Source organism: Salmo salar, chromosome 12, assembly GCF_965601325.2.
Source record: "Salmo salar chromosome 12, fSalSal1, whole genome shotgun sequence".
NCBI classification, from domain to species: Eukaryota; Metazoa; Chordata; class Actinopteri; order Salmoniformes; family Salmonidae; genus Salmo; species Salmo salar.
Genome location: NC_138302.1, coordinates 39,308,741 through 39,323,313, shown reverse-complemented (window position 1 = coordinate 39,323,313; position 14,573 = coordinate 39,308,741). Strand labels below are relative to the sequence as shown.

At 42.6% G+C, this 14,573-nt stretch overlaps 1 protein-coding gene across 3 annotated transcripts in view; it reads left to right on the top strand.

Moving 5' to 3' along the window:
* The window catches only part of LOC106564784 (serum response factor), a 32,578-nt gene that overhangs the window by 9,062 nt on the left and 8,943 nt on the right, over positions 1-14,573 (top strand). For 2 of the 3 annotated variants that reach the window (XM_014131148.3, XM_014131150.3), the window contains exons 2-4: positions 3,067-3,336; positions 11,781-12,033; positions 12,550-12,711. In XM_014131148.3, coding sequence (XP_013986623.1) covers positions 3,067-3,336; positions 11,781-12,033; positions 12,550-12,711 — 685 coding nt within the window. The remainder of the gene's footprint in view (positions 1-3,066; positions 3,337-11,780; positions 12,034-12,549; positions 12,712-14,573) is intronic. The other variant, XM_014131149.3, reaches the window with a different exon arrangement.

The window sequence follows — 14,573 nt, the reverse complement described above, 5'->3', positions numbered from 1 at the left end:
TTTCTAACAGAAGAACTATAAAAAGCATATGCATAACCAGAAAATTAGATTATGGGGAAATTATTACATTTGGATTATTTCAGATCAAAGACTGAATCCAAACCTTACACTGTTGATTTTGTGCATTTTAAATTTACTGTACTTTTCTTTTTTTACCCCCTTTTTCTCCCCAGTATCGTTGTATCCAATTGTTACTAGTTACTGTCTTGTCTCATCGCTGCAACTCCCGTATGGACTCGGGAGAGGCAAAGGTCGAGAGCCATGCGTCCTCCGAAACCCAACCAAGCCACACTGCTTCTTAACACAGCACGCATCCAACCTGGAAGCCAGCCGCACCAATGTGTCGGAGGAAACACCTGGTCAGCGTGCACTGCGATGAGACAAGGATATCCCTGCTGGCCAAACCCTCCCTAACCCAGACGACGCTAGGCCAATTGTGTGCCGCCCCATTGCCTCCCGGTCGCGGCCGGCTGCGATATAGCCTGGGCTCGAACCCAGAGTCTCTGGTGGCACAGCTAGCACTGCGATGCAGTGCCTTAGACCACTGCGCCACCCGGGAGGCCTTTTACTGTACTTTTCACCGCATTTGTCAACAATGACATAAAAAATACTTGGATACTGCACATTCAGTAACATAATAAGAATATTAATTTACATTTTGGAGTAGGTGCAAGATATGAAAACGATTACAATGGTTTGGAGTGAGGGGTCGAACTGATGTCTCCAAGAGGTCACACACCTCTCCAAACTGTGTACAGTTCCTAAGTAATTTCAATGCACTTTTGACTCAAGGAAAGAACTTTCAACTATAAGGTGCTTTTTTTGAGCTCTCCTAGCTTTGCCATTGAGGAACTGAGGCAAGCACACTTGTAGTTTTTTTATTTTTGAACAAAGCTCTGCGTCCCCACCATCACAATTGCTGTTCACATTTATATATCGCAATCTGGGTCAGGTGGGCATAATTTGAAAGCTTATTCTATTGCCAACATGGCTAGCCACGTTATAAAATATGATCTCGCAGTGTTAGGCTTTGAAAAGGCACTTCAGAGAAACAGATTGTAATTTAACCTCTATGGGCTAGGTGGGACGCTAGCGTGCCACCCGTGGTGCACTCCATCAACAGCAGGTGCATTTCAAGAGCGGCAAATTTGAATCCAAATAAATGTCAAAATTCAAATTTTTCAAAAATACAACTATTTTACACCATTTGAAAGATAAACATCTCCTTAATCTAACCACGTTTTACGATTTCAAAAAGGTTTTACGGCGAAAGCATAAATTTAGAGTATGTTAGGACAGTACATTTACAAGAGTTGTGTGTAATGTTTTGTCAAGTCAAAGACAGGGTCACCAAAACCATAAAACCAGCTAAAATGATGCACTAACCTTTTACAATCTCCATCAGATGACACTCCTAGGACATTATGTTAGACAATGCATGCATTTTTAGTTCTATCAAGTTCATATTTATATCCAAAAACAGCGTTTTACTATGGCATTGATGTTGAGGAAATCGTTTCCCTCCAATAACCGGCAGTCAAGTCAGCGTCACAAATTAAATAATTAAAATTAGAAAACATTGGTAAAATATTATATTGTCATTTAAAGAATTATAGATTTACATCTCTTGAACGCAATCAACTTGCCAGATTTAAAAATAACCTTACTGGGAAATCACACTTTGCAATAATCTGAGCACTGCGCCCAGAAAAATACGCGTTGCGATACAGACTAGACGTCATGTTGGGGAGATCTAAAATCGAAAATACTATGTAAATAATCCATTACCTTTGATTCTCTTCATCAGATGTCACTTCCAGGTATCACAGGTCCATAACGAATGTAGTTTTGTTCAAAAAAGCTCATCATTTATGTCCAAAAATCTCCGTCTTGTTAGCACATGATCTAAGCCAGCCGGACTTCTCGTCATGAACGAGGGGAAAAAATATATTTACGTTCGTTCAAACATGTCAAACGTTGTATAGCATAAATCATTAGGGCCTTTTTTAACCAGAACATGAATAATATTCAAGGTGGACGAATGCATAGTCTTTTATAACGTATTGGAACGAGGGTACCCAACATGAACTCGCGCGCCAGGTGTCTAATGGGACATCATCGTTCCATGGCTCTTGTTCGGTCAGATCTCCCTCCAGAAGACTCAAAACACTTTGTAAAGGCTGGTGACATCTAGTGGAAGCAATAGGAAGTGCCAAAATATTCCTCAGCCCCTGTGTTTTTCAATGGGATAGGTTTAAAGTCAATACAACACATCAGGTATCCACTTCCTGTCAGAAAATGTCTCAGGGTTTTGCCTGCCAAATGAGTTCTGTTATACTCACAGACACCATTCAAACAGTTTTAGAAACTTTAGAGTGTTTTCTATCCATATATAATAAGTATATGCATATTCTAGTTACTGGGTAGGATTAGTAACCAGATTAAATCGGGTACATTTTTTTTATCCAGACGTGCAAATGCTGCCCCCTAGCCCTAACAGGTTAAGTGCGTGTTCCGCGTCCAGTTCTCTTCACAATACGACAAACATAAGCTCATTGTGTTCAGGACAACCCAGGGTATAATGCATATCGTCCTTGTAACTGTGGATTAAACAGCGCTCATAAAGCTTGATACTGTAAATTACATGTCTTCAAATATGGAAATGTGAAGCACACATCAAAGCGGTATTTATTATAACCCTCAACGTCTCATCTTTCAGAACACATCGACTCCTCTCGATTTTACAGCATTTCCCTCACTCAGACAACAAATGTGCGGAAGTAGCCCAGTTTATCTGGAGGGATGGGGGGCATCTTGTTGCGCACATGCTCAACTTTAGAACAGCTGTCAGTCAACCCATACAGCGCTGTGAAGTGGTGAACCTGAGACTGTGCCATGTATAGCATGTTATTCTACAGCCACTGCGTTCCAATGCAGGCACTTATCAATGACAAACTCTGCCATTTTTCAACCCGTATACGGGATGACAGGGATGTGGGTGGAAAGGGCTACATTGAGTTTGATTTAATGCCTGACGCTCTCTCATCCCTCTTCCCACTCCCCCAGGCCTACGAGCTCTCCACTCTAACGGGCACCCAGGTCCTCCTCCTGGTGGCCAGCGAGACGGGCCACGTCTACACATTTGCCACACGCAAGCTCCAGCCCATGATTACCAGTGAGACGGGCAAGGCGCTCATCCAGACGTGCCTCAACTCGCCCGACTCGCCGCCCCGCAACGACCCATCCACTGACCAGCGCATGAGCGCCACAGGCTTCGAGGAGACGGACCTCACCTACCAGGTGTCGGAGGGTGACGGCTGTGCAGAGCCCACCAAGGTGAGGTGGTTAGACAGTCTCCTGGGATTAACGCCACGGATAGCTGCTTCAGAGCACCTGGGTTACCACGCATCAAGTTGCCTAATGCTGTCTTTATATGGTGATTTTAGCATAGCAGTTGCATGGAGGTGATTTTCGAACTAATAGATCAACAAACATGTTGATGTCACTCTTTGGCCTACTGTGCATAATAATAATAATAATAATCTGTAAGAGGTATATTGTTGCTCTGTTTATTCTTTCTCCTGTTGGGAAATGGGCACAGGCTTCAGAACCGAAGAGGTTTCCTAGGTTACTATGCAGTGCCGGAAAGAAAACCTGTGTAGAATGTCTTAACTTGTAGTAGCATTCAGCATCCCTTGAAAAGGGTGTTGGCTGTCTTAATATCAGACTGTGTTAGAATTAAAGGCACTCGCCAGTGGTAGTTTCACCTATTCTGGTAAAAAGTGTGTGGGAGAACAAACTTCCCAGCCAGAGAAACCTTTTGTAGCCACCAAAACAATGTATTTACTCAACAACAAAAATTGTTGGATCAAAGTCATATTACAACCTCACAGGATATAATATTGCTTAAACGGTTGACATCACTACAGGGTCCTTTAACCAAAGCTGACCGATGGGTTAAGTGTTAAGTCTCCTTAGACTTCACTGTTATTCATGAGCATATGAAAAATAAACACATCTGAAATGCTTCACAGCAGATTGATAAAAATAAGATTTGGCCTCTTTGTCCATATATGGGATGGTTTCCTCTAGTTCCTCTCTTGGCAGAGGGCTGCTTGCATTCCATATAAGCTGCAGCTGTGTTCAGCGTTGGTTGGAGACCATGATTTTCAAGGAAACGTGGTGAGCTCTATGTGAGGAGGTTCAGCGACGTACGCCTACCCGACGCTAAATCTTTTGCTTGAGTAAATAAAAGGCCTTCGTTGGGCTAGTCTTGAGCTTTATTGTCCACTTGAGGTCAAAGTTTCCTCTCTCACCTGGTTTAATGCAGAGGGGAAGAAATGGTAGCTTCCTCGGATGGTCATGTAGTTGGCTCATTTACCAGGCACAGGCCTACACTTTCACTTTGGAATTATAGCGTGAGCTACACAAGTTCACATCAATATTTTTTGGATTCATGGCTGGCCCATTGACCCCCATTTTAGAGCAGAGAAGCTTATGACAACAAATCATGTCATCATGATGCGCAGTTAGTTTGACGAAATGGAAACTAATTCTGTGTTAGATTATCAGCGTTTGTGGCTAGGAATCGGGGGATTTTTTTCAGCTCCTTAAGCTTCTTTACTCAACCAAGAGCCAGACTTGCTTTGAAATATAATTGGTCGTTGATGAACCACGGTACTACTTCGGCTCACAGCTGATGTGGTGGGAGGAATCCTCACTGTTCACTCTGTGGAGAGGAAATTGCTTTTTTAAAATGAGGTTAAAGGGTTGTCTGTCTGACTAGGCACCTCTCAGTCGTGGTGTTGTGCAAAGCACTGATAGAAAGACAGTACAGACGACGAGGTAGATCCGCACACTGGTGCAAGGAAGCTGTTGTCAGGAACACTAAAATACAGATGGACAGGGACGCTATTCAGGAGCAAAAGTGGGCTTGGCTGGGGTTCTGGACTGAATCAATCAGACCACAGCCAGACAGACGCCCACAGTCAGTGTCATAACAAGAAGCAGGCCATCCAAAGCAAACTTAGTAGGGCATAACACTCGTAACCTAGTTTTTCATTGTTTGCTTTACTCTCAGTAAAGAGACCGGCTGGGAGCTTGTTGCGTGGTGGTATTCCCTGACAGGAGGTGAGCCGCGAGGCCCTCGGGTTGTTTGTTTACTAGTTTTGTCCCCTCTCTTTTGGAAGAGACTCGTTCAGCAAATGTTTATGGAGGAGGAAATGGACTTATGCTCAGAGGGATAACTTGTTCAAATAGGCTTTTTTTTAAACTTTATTTAACTAGGCAAGTCGGTTAAGAACAAATTCTTATTTACAATGAAGGCCTACCAAAAGGCCTCCTGCGAGGACGGGCGCCTGGGTTAAAAAAGAAATACAGGCTAATGTAGATGTCCTTTAGAAAGAAAAGGAAACCAAGTGCCCTAGACTAGAATGCACGATAATGAATGCAAGACAATTAATGCGGTCAGTTGAGTTGGTTTCTTTTTGCAAATATGTTCGTACGAACTAACTCAAACACTCCATTCCCCAACAGGATTGTGTTCAGTAGGGCACACCGTAGCGAAATGTTTTGCAAACAAGGAAGCAACAATTTTTGTTCTAATTGGACACATTCAGGTAGTACAAGTGTCAAACTCATTCCACGGAGGCCCGAGCGTCTGCGGTTTTTCTCTCCTCCCTTGTACTTGATTGATGTATTAAGGTCACTAATTAGTAAGGAACTCCCCTCACCTGGTCTAGGTTTTAATTGAAAGGGGAAAAACAAAAAACTTAGACACTCGGCCCTCAGTGGAATGAGTTTGACACCCCTTGAGGTAGTACCTCCCTGTGGGCCCCCAAAACGGCCATGGTTAAAATGTCCCATCGTTGACAGTTTGATACCGGTTCCTTTTACATGCTGTACCTTGAATTCCATACCGTTTCTGAAGATTTTTCTCTTTTTCTCCTTTTGTATGTTTTTTTGTGTGTGTGTGTGTGTCATTGATCATTTAATTAGGTTTCTGACTGTATATTCAATGGAACTAAGTATCACCACTAACAAATGTTATTTTGACATTTCCATAAGCGCTTCAAACGTTCATTTTTAGCGCTGCTGGATCAAAGGTGCGGCTGAACGCAGCATTGCTGTCGACACACTTGACATGTCCTGCAGTTGACTAGTAGCCGGCCAGCCTGCTGCCCAAATATTGCTGTACAAGTTTCCCCCTTGCATGATCTTTTGTTGCGGTTTTTGTTTATTACTAAGCCAAACAGTCACATCTTAGTAGAACTGCGGCACACATCTGTGCATTTTCTCTCCACTGCGCTATAAACAGGACACACGTAAACAATGCAGTTAACGTTGAATACACCCAATGCAAGCTCAGAAAGTACATGGCAACTGTTAAAGTGGCACTCCAGTCTCCTTTTCATCTCATTTAACACCCGATTCACTAAAAGCTGCAATATATCACGTTTGGGCGACCTGGCCAAATTCACATAGAAATGTGTGTTATAAATCTGTCTTTCTCATTGAAAGCAAGTCTATGAAGCAGTATATCTGTTTTATATGCACTATTTCTATGCTTGCTGTACTTATGTTTTTTTTGTGTGTGTTTTACTTAAAAGCCTTAAAAGGATCGTACCCCTTTTTTTAATTTTTAATATTTAAAAAAAATTTTTTCTGCCTAAAATGACATACCCAAATCTAACTGCCTGTAGCTCAGGATCTGAAGCAAGGATATGCATATTCTTGATACCATTTGAAAGGAACACGTTGAAGTTGGTGGAAATGTGAAATTAATGTAGGAGAATATAACACCTTAGATCTTGTAGAAGATAATGCAAGAGAAAGGCCATACTTTCAGATAGGAGTCTAGCTGTAATTTAGATGTGTGCAAAGTTTCAGACTGGTCCGGTGAAGAATTACATTACTGCGCATTATTATGAATCAAGTCTGCCAGGAGTTTGCCCAAATGTGCCGAATTGATCAATTTATACATTTAAGTACATAACTATAGAGAATATACAAAAATGCAATGGTAATAAAAAATGTAAGTTGCCACACTCCCAGGAATGTCATATGTAGTGGATCATTAGCTTATACACTTTCACACATCTAGATGTCTGGGCAGGGTCGGTGTGGAGCCAGAGACAGCAGTGGGGTCAAACTGTAGATCCCAGTTCCTACATTTGAACATAAAACATTTATTTTAGCAAACAAAACTATGCTACATTTTATGTCTGGGACCCTCATGATGACAAATCAGAGCAAGATTACTGAATGGAAGTACATTATTTACCTTCAGAGGGGAATGTATCAAACCTGTTGCCATGATAACACGTTTTTGTTATTGTGCACTCCTTAAACAGTAGCATGGTCTTTTTTTCACTGTAATAGCTACTGTTAATTGAACACTGCATTTAGATTAACAGTAATTTAAGCTTTCTGCCCATATGTCTATATCCCGGAAAATTGGCTGTTGTATACAACTTCATTCCAGTCACATTAGCACACATTAGCAACAACCGTCCCGGTTTAGGGATACCCATCCTGTAGAGGTTAAAGTTTTGTACACCAGCTTAAAATACAATATTTTTGGTTATGGAAAATATATTTCACATCGGTTTAGATGGTACAATGATTTTCTACACCACAGAGGGCCGTGTGTCTTCGGGTTTTTGCTCCTCCCTTGTACTTGATTGATGAATTAAGGTCACTAATTAGTAAGGAACTCCCCACCTGGTTGTCTAGGGCTTAATTGAAAGGGAAAAAAACAAAAACCTGCAGACGCTAGGGTCTCCACGGAATGAGTTTGACACCCCTGATCTACACTATACTGAACAAAAATATAAATGCAACATGCAACACTTTCAAAGATTTTACTGAGTTACAGTTCATAAGAAGTCAGTCAATTTAAATAAATTCATTAAGCCCCAATCTATAGATTTTACATGACTGGGCAGGGGCACAGCCATGGGGGAGCCAGGCCCAGCCAATCAGAAAGTTTTCCCCCATAAAATAGTTTTATTACACAGAAATACTTATAGAAATGCTCACCAACAGGTATGAAAACAAACTTGTGCCCAGCATTTTAGATAAATACGCTTTTTGTGCGTATGGAAAAAATGTATCTTGTATTTCAGCTCATGAAACATGGGACCAACACTCAACACTTACATTTTTTTATAAACATATTCACTCAACAAACATATTCCTTAAAATATACACTGCTCAAAAAAATAAAGGGAACACTTAAACAACACAATGTAAGTCCAAGTCAATCACACTTCTGTGAAATCAAACTGTCCACTTAGGAAGCAACACTGCTAGACAATACATTTCACATGCTGTTGTGCAAATGGAATAGACAACAGGTGGAAATTATAGGCAATTAGCAAGACACCTCCAATAAAGGAGTGGTTCTGCAGGTGGGGACCACAGACCACTTCTCAGTTCCTATGCTTCCTGGCTGATGTTTTGGTCACTTTTGAATGCTGGTGGTGCTTTCACTCTAGTGGTAGCATGAGACGGAGTCTACAACCCACACAAGTGGCTCAGGTAGTGCAGCTCATCCAGGATGGCACATCAATGCGAGCTGTGGCAAGAAGTCTTGCTGTGTCTGTCAGCGTAGTGTCCAGAGCATGGAGGCGCTACCAGGAGACAGGCCAGTACATCAGGAGACATGGAGGAGGCCGTAGGAGGGCAACAACCCAGCAGCAGAACCGCTACCTCCGCCTTTGTGCAAGGAGGAGCAGGAGGAGCACTGCCAGAGCCCTGCAAAATGACCTCCAGCAGGCCACAAATGTGCATGTGTCTGCTCAAACGGTCAGAAACAGACTCCATGAGGGTGGTATGAGGGCCCGACGTCCACAGGTGGGGGTTGTGCTTACAGCCCAACACCGTGCAGGACGTTTGGCATTTGCCAGAGAACACCAAGATTGGCAAATTCGCCACTGGCGCCCTGTGCTCTTCACAGATGAAAGCAGGTTCACACTGAGCACGTGTGACAGACGTGACAGAGTCTGGAGACGCCGTGGAGAACGTTCTGCTGCCTGCAACATCCTCCAGCATGACCGGTTTGGCGGTGGGGCAGTCATGGTGTGGGGTGGCATTTCTTTGGGGGTCCGCACAGCCCTCAATGTGCTCGCCAGAGGTAGCCTGACTGCCATTAGGTACCGAGATGAGATCCTCAGTCCCCTTGAGAGACCATATCCTGGTGCGGTTGGCCCTGGGTTCCTCCTAATGCAAGACAATGCTAGACCTCATGTGGCTGGAGTGTGTCAGCAGTTCCTGCAAGAGGAAGGCATTGATGCTATGGACTGGCCTGCCCGTTCCCCAGACCTGAATCCAATTGAGAAGATCTGGGACATCATGTCTCGCTCCATCCACCAACGCCACGTTGCACCACAGACTGTCCAGGAGTTGGCAGATGCTTTAGTCCAGGTCTGGGAGGAGATCCCTCAGGAGACCATCCGCCACCTCATCAGGAGCATGCCCAGGTGTTGTAGGGAGGTCATACAGGCACATGGAGGCCACACACACTACTGAGCCTCATTTTGACTTGTTTTAAGGACATTACGTCAAAGTTGGATCAGCCTGTAGTGTGGTTTTCCACTTTAATTTTGAGTGTGACTCCAAATCCAGACCTCCATGGGTTGATAAATTGGATTTCCATTGATTATTTTTGTGTGATTTTGTTGTCAGCACATTCAACTATGTAAAGAAAAAAGTATTTAATAAGATTATTTCTTTCATTCAGATCTAGGATGTGTTGTTTAAGTGTTCCCTTTATTTTTTTGAGCAGTATTTTTTTCAGGGGTTAAATCAGCTTTAATATTGCAGATAGATTGATAGAAGCCACAATGTAATTGTCTGCATCATTTCCAATCCCCCATATATTTAAAAACGTGTGTGTGTGTACCAGTCAAAAGTTTGAACACACCTACTCATTCCAGGGTTTTTCTTTATTTTTACTATTTTCTACATTGTAGAATAATAGTGAAGACATCAAAACTATGAAATAACACATGGAATCATATGTAACCAAAAAAAGTGTTAAACAAATCAAAATATATTTGAGATTCTTCAAAGTAGCCACCCTTTGCCTTGATGACAGCTTTGCACACTCTTGGCATTCTCTAAACCAGCTTCACGAGGTAGTCACCTGGAATGCATTTCAATTAACAGGTGTGCATTGTTAAAAGTTAAGAAGAAAATAAATTCCACAAATTAATGCATCAGCTTAAGGTTGTATACAGAATTTAGCCTTATTTGGTAAAATACCAAGTCCATATTATGGCAACAACGGCTCAAGTAAACAAAGAGAAATGACAGTCCATCATTACTTTAAGACATGAAGGTCAGTCAAGCCTGAAATTTCAAAAACTTTGAAAGTTTCTTCAAGTGCAGTCGCAAAAACCATCAAGAGCTATGATGAAACTGGCTCTCATGAAGACCGCCACAGGAAAGGAAGACCCAGAGTTACCTCTGCTGCAGATGATAAGTTCATTAGTTACCAGCCTCAGAAATTGCAACCCAAATAAATGCTTCAGAGTTCAAGTAAGAAACATTTCAACATCAGCTGTTCAGCGCAGACTGCGTGAATCAGGCCTTCGTGATCAAATTGCAGTGAAGAACTACTAAAGGGCACCAATAAGAAGAGATTTTCTTGGGCCAAGAAATCTGTCCTTTTGGTCTGATGAGTCCAAATTTTAGATTTGTCTTTGTGAGATGCAGTGTAGGTGACCGGATGAGCTCCGCATGTGGGGTTCACACCGTGAAACATGGAGGTGGTGTGGAGGTGCTTTGCTGGTGACACTGTGATTTTATTTAGAATTTAAGGCACACTTAACCAGTATGGCTACCACAGCATTCTGCAGCGATACGCCATCCCATCTGGTTTGCGCTTAGTTTCTGTAAAACAATTATTAGCAAACATTTCTAAAAACCTGTTTTTGCTTTGTCATTATGGGGTATTGTGTGTAGATTGATGAGGAAAACGTTTAATTGAATCCATGTTAGAATAAGGCTGTAATGTAACAATGTGGAAAAAGGAAGGGGTCCGAATACTTTTCGAATGCACGGTATATTATCTTAAATAATTTAAAATATATTTTCATTTTATTATTTACTAACCCTACCAGCCCTCCCCTAATTGGATTAAACTAGTGGACAACACTTCTTAGGCTTCTACTTTCAGCTTATACATACTATATACATTTTACGGACAGTATATATTTTTTTTTACTTGACAATTGCTACCAAAGCAAGCGAGCTATTTGGCTTTGATCTTGGTGAGCTACATGAGCATATTTAACTATTTTCTTTGATAGTTTGCCAATTCAAGCGAGGGGTCTTACGCCTCTAATTATTTCCCAGCATTGTTTGTTCAAAATTGAATCTCATCTCATCGCTGTCTCTCCCCTCCCATCCCCAGACTCAAATCTGCTTTGCTTTGATTTTCATAAAGATAGTTAGCACGCCAGCTTGCTCACAAACTACTTGTGTCCAGGAGATGAAGCTTAGCCCTTCAATGGAATCCTTGACGTGTATCAGCAACTTGTAAAATCTAAAAACACTCCAACTGTGCTGACTGAGATGGACAGAGTGCATCATTTATCTGCAATGTTTCTCGGCATGAGGGAACGCAAATACATTTGGTTGGTACATCCTTATCTGTACAAATTTGGCTATCAAATGATCTACATATCATAAGCTATGTAAGTGAAGACTCTCCAAATGCACTGTTAACAGATCAATATCGTAAATGTATCTCTCCTGCTTTCTCCATTTCTCAGGACATGATGAAGCCGACGTTCACCATGGCCAATCTGCCTGCCGGTGTCAACACCCAACCCACGTCGACGTCCTCATCCTCCACTTCCTCCTCCGTGGCCATGCACTTGCAGAACAGCATCCCTGCCACCTGCTGGCAGGTCTCGGCGGGCATCAATACTCACAGTGCCACCAGCAGTGCCAACGGCACGGTGCTGAAGACCTCGGCCACGTCAACGAGCGTCATGCTACCCGGAGGGTTCACCCTCATGTCTGGTGAGTGAAGGGGGGTCTCCTGTTTTTATTTTTTATCTCACTTTCTTTGCCTTATCATTTACCCCCTCCATGTTGCACCCAACTTTATTTTCTTCTATTCACCCCCCTGAATTGTTCCCTTGCTTCAGAATTGTCATTTTGTTTTGTTTTTGAGAATATTTCACCCCAATAAAAATGTTTTATTGTGTGTGTGTTTGTGCATGTGGTTTGTCTGTTTTGTGTGTATGGCTGGTTTTTTTTTCCTCCCTGTAACGCTGTATTTGTTCTGTGAAGCTGTCTGTATTTTGTCTGAGGCTTTGCTCTGTCTGTGAGGCTGTGTTATGTCTGACTATGTTTGAGTATGTTTTGTCAGTCATGCTGTATTACCTGTGGCTGTTTTGTTTGTGTGGCTGTGTCCGTTTTCCCTCTATCTTCGTCTTTCTCACTGTGTTGTGTGTTTTTGAGTTTTCTTTGTCTATGCGTCAGTTCCACTGCGAGAGACCTGTGCACCGCTAATCTTCTCTGCGCGTCCTCTAGGCGCAACGCTTCCCCCTGGCACGCACACCATTCCTCTCAGTCAGCTGCAGGCCCTCCAGGGCCCCTTGGCCCAGACCAGCATCACCACAGCTACCGCAGGGCACACACAGCAGGGCCAGCAGACCACCCTGCTCCGCCTACCTGCAACTGTCTCGCTCACAGGTCAGGGGCTTCTTCACCCCACCGTGTCATGTTTTGTTTCCATGCCACGATACTTCCAAGCATCAACCTTCCCTGAATTGCAAATCAACCCCTAGCTCCTACACTTTTGGCAAGCAATATGACAACAATTCTGCCTTTTAATGAAAGAAATGGTCTGCACAACATACATAATCTTCAATGATTAATTTATTCTCTGTGCGACTGCAGCCGCCTTAAGTGTACAGCTTAACCAATTTTGTTATTTTTTTTGACCATTCTGCCTTACCTATCAGAGGGCATGATGGAGCTACCACTATTGCTCCACACATCTGATCTTCTCCGATCTACACCAAGGGGTTGATTTGGGATTTAGGGTCCGTCTCTCTCTGTCTGCATGCATCTCTCACTCTAAGATTGTGTCGAGTGTCTCCAAATTGAGCCCGGTTTGTTTGCATCTAGGATCCCAGTAATTTCTCTGTAGCTATCGCTTGTCGCTGTTCAGAACTGTATCTCCCAATATTTCTGTCTCTGTTAGCGTCCTTTTCTCGGTTTGCCTTTACCTCACTTTCTCTCTATGCATCTCGGTGTGTCTCTCTCTCTCTCTCTCTCTCTGTCTGTCTGTCTGTCTCTGTCTGTCTGTCTGTCTGAGCCTGTATCAGTGTCTCTTTCTGGGCTTTAGTCTGTATCTCTTTACATATCGATAAAGGCAAAAAAAAAACTAACATTTACAATGCAGTGAGAAAGCAGGTTTGAATGAACTCTTATGAGGTTTAAATATGGTGCTCATCTTGCAAGCAGTCACAGGAGAGGCTTCATTTGTTGACGGGACAAAGGGAGGCAATAAGGATGGATAATAAAACTCATGGAAGGGTAAACAGTAACTATATTTTAGGGACTAGGAGCGGGAGGAGTAGCAGTCAGTGTGTAGATAGGGACAGGAATATAGGAGAGAGGATATTTTAGTCTGTTCACTGGTCAGTGTTTGTTACTGAATGAGGGTGTGTGTGTGGGGGGGGGGGGGCATTAAGGCTGTTACTGATTGTGTGTAGCACCACTGTTATCACAAGAAATAGAAAAGATGGCTTTGTCCACATATGCAAGCCGACGCCCCAAGTTATTTTTTGAGCAGGGTTAAAAATAACCCCCCAGGGTTTTATCAGTTGTCTTAGCGAATGGAAAGAAACGGGAGTTGAAAGAAAGTTCCACACTTGTGTCCAATGTTTTTTTTTAGTGCACTTGAACGTTGTGAAAAATTCCAGCGTGCGGTTACTGTGAACACTGAGGCTGTAGCTACTTTAAGTTACAGTTTTAACAGTGGCCAAGTAGGCTACTATGGCTATTTGAGCATAAAGTAGGCCTACCAGAGTGGCCTACCAGAGTGGCCTACCATCAAAAACAATGGAGAAAATGCATCCCATAAACTTTTAGCACAGAGAGAAAACCGCTATCATTCAGCCTACAGTAGCAGCCAATGGGTGGTGTTCAATGTAGGCCTACATTCCATGAGACTCTGCAGGGTTTGACATTAACCTGTTTATCCACTTGTCCTTCAGACAAGGAGTATACCAATATTGTGGTGTTTGATGCAATAATGCACTTTACAAAATAAAATGCATTATTATTCCCATACCATTATTACAGAGCATCAGACTAATTTTGCTGCCCGTTGGCTACTTAACTTATTCAAGCCTGTCTCAAAATATAACTCTCCCTTTTAAGAATATGTTTAGAAATGTTAGAAACATTTTGTGCTCTTGTAGGAAGCAGTCACTACCCTATTGCTGACTATAAATTATCTATAGCTGGGCTAATAACTCACTAACTTGCAAAGGATATGAACAAAATGTGCACACATGGCTACATGCAGCTCTTGCTTTGATCTC